The sequence below is a fragment of the Branchiostoma lanceolatum genome, chromosome 3 (assembly GCF_035083965.1).
Source record: "Branchiostoma lanceolatum isolate klBraLanc5 chromosome 3, klBraLanc5.hap2, whole genome shotgun sequence".
In the NCBI taxonomy this organism is placed as follows: Eukaryota; Metazoa; Chordata; class Leptocardii; order Amphioxiformes; family Branchiostomatidae; genus Branchiostoma; species Branchiostoma lanceolatum.
Genome location: NC_089724.1, coordinates 6023983 through 6031973, shown reverse-complemented (window position 1 = coordinate 6031973; position 7991 = coordinate 6023983). Strand labels below are relative to the sequence as shown.

At 37.5% G+C, this 7991-nt stretch overlaps 1 protein-coding gene across 1 annotated transcript; it reads left to right on the top strand.

The window, feature by feature from the left end:
• Positions 1–3807: 3807 nt before the first annotated feature.
• On the top strand, positions 3808–6793 carry LOC136429250 (1-acyl-sn-glycerol-3-phosphate acyltransferase delta-like). Its single transcript, XM_066419113.1, has 7 exons — positions 3808–3828; positions 4128–4289; positions 4467–4620; positions 4929–5034; positions 5307–5382; positions 6061–6259; positions 6714–6793. Exons 1-7 carry the CDS (start codon positions 3808–3810, stop codon positions 6791–6793), a joined length of 798 nt encoding a protein of 265 aa, XP_066275210.1.
• The last annotated feature ends 1198 nt before the right edge of the window (positions 6794–7991 follow it).

Genomic DNA, 7991 nt, shown 5'->3' with positions numbered 1-7991 from the left:
TCCACACCTGACAAAATGTTGAGTAAAAAAATAAATTCAGTGTTTTCATCAGCTCAAAGGCAGCCACAAATTCAAGTTTGGGGAAAATTGTAAAAAATTACCTAGTTTCAGGGACAAATACACGGCAAGGAAAACATCTAAACCTTTGACAGCATACGGGTTTAAATTCAATACAAAAAACATACAACCGTCTTAGTTTGTCAAAGATGAACAAACATCCCATTTTTTTTGAAATCACGAAAAGTTTCCTGCTTCTGGTAGCAGCCATACACTAACAAAATAAGACCCCAATTTTTCAAGAATTCATCTGATAGTAATTTCATGTATCTATACATTTCATAAATTATTTCAACCTTTGAGACTAAAAGCTCCTTAAAGTTAGGGAAAGAATACAAGATTTCTGTAGCTTTAAAGCATCGTAATATTTTAGGTTGTCCAAGAACTGAAGTCTATCTGTACATCAACTTCACACCTTTTTTTTTACAGTTTAAGGCATGGATCCAATAAGATCATTTGTGTTTTTCTATACCATAATTCATTTACCATTCCATTGCGTTCTAAACTCTGTAAATTTTGCTGCTGTTGACATACACAAATCTGTCAAAATGGCTCAAAAACTTGCTTGGGCTGTTGCCATGACAACAATGGGTTTGGGGTGAAAAGAAAGTTTTTTTGGGGTTTGTTGGCCAAGCACTATTACTGTGCAAAATATGAGCCCACTCGTTTTATTGACCGTGATCACTATTGTTGGATCCTTACAGACATTTGTTTCCTGCTATCGTGATTTGGATGGTCTCAAAAAAACAGCACATTTTATATAAAGAATTCCATTTACACTCCTTTTTTTAATGTAGCTCATCGATACCTTTGCTTTAATCATATTTTATTACCAGGATGTACACTACCGCACGTCTAAATCGCTAAAATCGTACATCTTAATCTATGATCTAGATACTTCTCTCCGATTGCATGGTGTGAAGCTCTTCCAACATTTATGCCCATTACATATAGAATTGATACATTAGATTATGGCATTTTCTATCTTCACCCTGCAGTAATGATTATGGACCTGGTCTCATCGTTCAACAATGAGGTCGTCCATATTCTCCTGACTTACGTACTTGTCGTGAGCGCCATCATCTGTAACATGTTCCAGGCGGTGGCGTACCTCTTCATACGACCATTCTCGCTGACGGCATACAGAAAAACGGTCTCGTTCTTCCATTACCTGATCTTCAGTCGTGAGTCGAGTTACCAAGATTTACCTCTTTGAAGCAATATTTTTTATCCGTAATTACCTTCGCCGAGAAGGTTATATTTTACCGAGCGTGTCTGTGTGTCTGTTAGTGAACACGATAAGTAAAGAATTCTTGGATGGATTGTCTTGGTAATTGGTATGTTTGTAGGTCTTGATCAAACCTGAAAATGATTAGATTTTGCTTCCCCTAGCGGCTTGTTACGGTACTGCAGTGGAACTTCCTGTTTTAATATCTCGTGTTCTGGACATGCTATGAAACTGACTTTTGAGTGCTAGATAGCTCTTTGGGCAGAGAGTAAGTGGTATAGGTTTGGGCCTCCTAGCAGTTTTGGAACTGCAGGAGCAGGTTTTGCTTCAGACTTTGAAAGGGAATAACTCAAGAAGGGCTTGATGGATGGTCATGATTTTTTTGTAAGTAGATAGCTTGTGTGATGATGAATAGGATTAGTGACTTATTATGCAAATCAGTATCTAATTTGCATAATTAATGAGGAAGTTTATACAGCCGCCAAATTCCATGATAGGATCAAACATGTTACATATTAAGTAACTGAGGAAGAGAGAAATATTGATAGATGTCGATTTTGCAAGTAAAGACCCTATTTGCATAATTAATGAGAAAATACTATAACTCAATATGGGCTGGATGGATAGTCATGATTTTTGGAATGTAAATAGGTTACGTGATGCTTTGTATGATTGAATGATAATTATGCAAATCAGATTCTAATTTGCATAATTAATGAGGCAATTTTAAAAACCCGCTGTGTTCCATGATATGACTTCAAATATGTGACATTTTTAATCGAGGAAGAGAGGAATGTTGATAGATATGCAAATGTGGGCCTAATTTGTATAATTAATGAGAAACTACCATAATTCCATACTAGTAAATGACGGCATTTTTTTACTTGTGGTATTTGTAAGTTTTGTGAATGTGAACACCATTGAATCAAATTATGCTAATAAGGACCTCATTTGCATAATATATGAAAATTGTTAGCAAATGTTAAGTTCATACTATTGACAACTTATGTTATTTGGGTGAAGACGATCAACTGTTATGATTTATAATTGATGAGAAACACTCCTAATACGTCAGGCATAAAGGTTAGAATCATTTGGCTAAGGTATGAGGCCGACGTCGTAGAACTCTTGTTGTTTATTAGATTGAACGTGCAAACTCAGATTTGTATTAGCAAGTTAAATAGTCAGGAAACGTAGGGCAACTTACGTTGCAATAGCGGGTTGCCTGGTATCATTGCCAGATTTGATAAAGCCAAGCTTGTATTCCATGAGGCGCCAAGGCATTTAGACCAGATGGCTGGACGCAACAACGCAACAAAGCAACAATGATCCATATTCGTTGCGTCCATGCTTGCATTGTTCAAGCTTGCATTGTCGGTGCTGGCATTGTGGTGTCGACCCTTCAGATCCAGATTCTTATATAATAAAGCTGTCCAAAAAGGAAACCTGATTTTTCTTAAGTAATGACTTTATTTCATTAATGATGTTATAAAACATGTTGATAATTGTCGTAATTCAATTGGAAGTGGATTATCCCGGTTGAATTTCCATGTGCCCTAGGATGATTGAACTCCCAATCTGTCCTAGGACAGTTCTAGATTCTCCTAGGACAGATAGGAATCCCAATATTCAGGTTCCAATTCAGGAGAATTACAGATTCACCTAAATTCCTATCTCCACTGTGACATACATTATATGGTGATAATTGCAAATAGCTTAATACTCATTACATCTGTAATTTTAATACTTCGAGACGAATACAAGAAGATACAATTAATGCATTTCAAGACCACCTGATGATAAGATTAATTCAAAACAGTATAATACAATATTCAAAACTGGTAGGCTCAACCGGCAACATTTTTCCTCTCCGACATAGTTCCTAGCTCTTGTAATACATACATGAAGAGATTCATCTGATATCATGTATTCTATAAATGTTTGAAAATAACTAGACACCCAGTCATAAGATTGCAACGTTCACGCCATTTGTTAAAATGAGACCATATTCATTATGTTGTTGTTTCTCATTTTATTCCTGTTCAACAGAATTAACTTTCAGGTACGACTGGTGGGGGGATTCAGAAATGACATTCTACATTAGTGACGCGGACCGGCCATTTTTGGGAAAGGAGACATCAGTGGTTGTGAAGAACCACCGAAGTTCAGCTGAGCATCTGCTTTCCTGTGCCGTCATTGAGCGAATAGGGCTTCTTTGGGTGAGCCATTTTAAACCGGACTAAATGCATATTCAACAAATTATTAGATATGCATATTTCTCGAATCATAAGATCGGCAAGGATATCATTTCACATACCTGAATGTACACAAGGAAGTGCATTCACACCAGTATTGTCTCAATGGTCTTTTACTAAGATCATATTGCCCGCTTGGCTTTATGGGGCATGATACAGCGAAATAACTGGAACTTTTCATGATATTTGTAAAGAAGCCTCCCAAGATGTAGCATTTTTTTTTTCATTGACAATACTCAAGCGTTGTGTCAGCTGTTTATCAAACTCATGAAGGGTCTTTGTTTGTTGGTTAGTGTACAGATACACCCTAAAGCCTTTAGTTTTATTTTTCATTTATTTTTGGATGTGCTCATCAGTTCAATAAGGATACTCCGAGTGCTGGTACTATTATGTCAACTGCATCTTATCAATTGTTTCATTCTTGTATGTGGATTAATTTTTTTTTTCATCTCGTGTTTTATGTTGTACATTCCACACAGAGGTACCGTTAATATGAGCGCGTCACTTGATTAAGGTGCCACCGTGCATATTCTAGTTTATGCCTGAATATAGCATGTTTTTAAGAAATTGTTAACTTACTTTTTCAGACATGCAAAGGTTTTTCAGCAGGCTACATAAAGTATTTACCCACAGTTGGCTGGAGCCTGTTCTTCACCGAGAGCATCTTCCTCCATCGGAGCTACGAAAAGGACAAGGGAATTATCGTTAAGCAGCTAAAGGAGCTCCAATCGTATCCTGATAACTTCTGGGTAAGCATGACCTACTTGTGCTATTATTTTGGATTTTACCATTTGTCTGTGAAATCGAATGTGCTTTCCACTGTCAACCTTAATTGAATTCTTAAATGATATCCTTTGCCACATCTTCAAAGGGGGATGTTCTGAGTTCTGAATCACAATTTTACATAAACTTTGTTATTTTCTCAGATCGAGCTGAACTGTGAGGGTACACGGTTTACCGCAGAGAGGCACCGGGCGTTCATGGAGGTGGCCAGAAGCAAGGGTCTGCCTGAACTGAAGCATCACGTTCTACCTCGTACCAAGGGCTTCGTGCTCTGTGCACGAGTTGCCAGGAAGTACAGTAAGCATTAATAATGTATCCATGTGCTCCAATCTAATCAGTTGCATCGACTGAGTGGAAAGTTCACCTTCTACCTATATGAGGGATAATGCTTAGCCTTGTTTGTCTAAATCCTCTGCGAGCCCCTCCATCAGTAGCTTTGTGAATTTGGTTATTGAGGGAAAATGTTAAACATCGGAAATGCAACTGGAATTGCAAGCTTGAGAGACTCAAGTGTTAAAAAAAGCCCAGACTTCAAACCCACAATCACCAGTCTGTGCCACTCAGTTCAAGCCTCAGCGGGAATTCATATTTACATCCATTTTCAGTTCAGGCCTTCTATGATGTGGTGTATCACTTCGACCAACGCAGTCCGGAACCGACATTGATGGAAATGCTGAAGGGAAAGAAACATCATGTGCATATCTACATTCGGTAAGTTTTCCATGGTCCACTGCACACATTTATATCTGTATGAAATTGTGTGAGCTGGTTGCATGATGATGTTGTACTGGTTACCTTCTGATTGACTTAAGCAGAAGTCATGACACTTTTACAAAATATCTATTTCCTGTAAAAGCATTTATTTAGAGCAACAAAGCAAAGGACATGCCAATTTTGGAGTCGGAATTTATATGGTAAATTATTCCGTTGTTTACTCTGTCGCATTGAATTTCTTAAATGATGTTCTGTTGTTTGTTGGGCAGGAGGATACCCATTGAAGAGATCCCAGAAGATGAAGAGGCTTGCGCCAAGTACTGCCATGAGTTGTATAGGATAAAGGTTGGTAGGTCCAGTATCTCAGCTTTCACAAGGTCTAAGGAAATGTTTAATCACCTTTATAAGAAATGTATGTATACTTTTGGTCCGTATGTCTGTGTGTGTTTGAGTGCTTGTTTGGGTTTCAGGATATTTGTGGTCAGCATTTGTTAAGAACCTCTGGATGTATTGTGATGACATGTGGTATGTGGGTACGTACAACAGCAGAACTTTTGTACTATTCGTCGATCAATAAAATATATCATGAAATGGCAGACATATGAACACGTCGACTACTCAACAATTTGACTTGGATCAAAAGACATGAAAGAAGGATAACAAACTTATAACAAACAAAACTCTAGTATTTATGATCGCGCCTCTATGTGGATAAAACATTATCATGAATCCATAGAAATTGGTTATAGAGTATAGTAGCTTTGAAAAAAAGGAGGCGATAGTTTTAGCTTCTCCTTCACATCGAATCGGTAACCAGTGTCTAGTCTTGGCCTTGAGGGAATATACCGTGCAAAAAGTTCTTCTGTTTTTATCTTCACAATGCTTTACAATGGCAAAAAGTTTAGCTGACACGTATATAACCTTGTATACCATAAAACACTACCATATCCGAGGGGCTGGGGTGCAGAAAAAAAATTCTATTTGTTGCAATTCCTGACTGTGCGCTTTGTCTGTGTCCTTTAGGATATAAACTATGAGTACTTTGAGAAACATGGACGGTTTCCAGAGAAAACGCAGGTGATTCCTCGCAGGAAACACTCAATCTTTATCTTTATCTTCTGGTCTGCCCTGCTTGTTGTGCCCCCAATGAAGTACTTGTTGGATGTGATCATGTACGGATCAATGTCCCTGATTGCTGGAGTCTTCCTGAGCACTACTCTTGGTAAGATTTTGCGGTATCATACGTGTGTTGTTTTTGTGACCACGACATTAATTTGGCATTGTGGCTAAACTTGCTTTCTTGCGGTCTAACTTTAAAGTCAGAGACAGGGTTTCATGGAGTGGTAACAGTTATTACATAAAGGCAGAAATGTGCATGCTCACTAAAGGACTTTCTCGGTTATAGGAATCGGGTGGAAGAGAGGACGGGATTCTCAACCTGGAAACTGTTTGACAAATAATCGAAAACGGGAAACACCCTACATAAAACAAGCTGGAACCAAGTAGTACCACGCAAACGTTTTCTCCAGGATCAATCCCATTGTTAGCCCCAGCAAGAAATTATGTCAACTTAACACCATCAGATTTTCGTTAACTCATGATTATTAATTGCCCAAGAGAAATTTGTGTTTCGATGTTATTAAGTGAAATGTGTTCTGTCCTTCTTACTGCCCTAGTGCTGCTGTGGACGTGGTGGTTTGTGGAGGTATTGCTACCAGGTGTCCTGCCATTCCAGGTACAGACTCATCATCAATAGTGATGAGAAAAAGCAGCTGGCAACAAAAAAAAGAAGAGCGCAGAGGAATGTTGACATGAGACATCAACTTTTGTCATCTTAAATGCTTGAAGTTGAAATATTACTTTTATGGCTTTGCAATCACGATGAAAGGCATGTGTAAAGGGTAAAAACTAAATCGTACCTTTTTAGAGCTAACGTTGAGCCAAATAATTCTAAATTCTGTTTTTGTAGATATTTGACTTAAAGAAATACTAGTACGTGGTATACGGTACAGAATTACATATGAATACCTTCTTCATGACGCTTCGAGATGTTAGAGCACACTAGTGATGTTTTCATAGATATCTATGAAATGTAATGGTATCAAATGTAATGGTATAGCTTTAATCACCGCAGTCAGAACCAATGTCTTGGTTTTGAAATGAAGAAAAAAAACTTGAAATGTTGACTTTTGCCTGTAAAAGAACCTACTTGACATAGGCATGGTGTTGTTTAAGAATAAAGTTTTGGTCTTATGGTCATGACTGCTGTTACAAAATGGACATCTATATAATATATAGTATTAATGTTTGCTTTTGTAAGTTAACATATCACTTAATCTGACATTAAATCATAACATTTGGAATGGGAGTACCTTGGACACATAAACGTACATCTCTGTTTTCAATTCTCCTCACGTTTGTTTAAGATGATTAACCCTACCTAGACTGGGCTTTTATGGATTCCTGGGACGGGGGATCATTCGCCTCCTCATAATTTCAAAACTTAAAAGAAAAGCTTTTAGCATGTCAAACCACTTGTTGCACATCAGCATTTCTTTTCTTTTATATTTGTCCACATCAACATTTCTTTTCTTTTATATTTGTATTGTAAGAACATGTACACACACTTCTCGGGCAGTTGATATTGAATTACTTAAGAACAGAACAAAAAGTGTGGTTTGCAAAGATATTCTAAAGGCTGCAAGGTTCGTCATATAATCGTCCTTATATCAATCTTCTGAAATACAACTGTCTTTGTTGCAACAGTCGTCTTTTACTCAATCTTTTCTCATTTGTCAATTTCTTCAATTTCAAGTCGAAGATGCCCTATCACCTATCTACCGACTCCGAGCTAATCTTCCAGTGCTTGCGAAAAAAATATGTTTTCTTTCGGCTACCTGACCCACGCAATATAATATGTTACAGTTAAAGAAAGGTAAAAATGGCAACAAGGT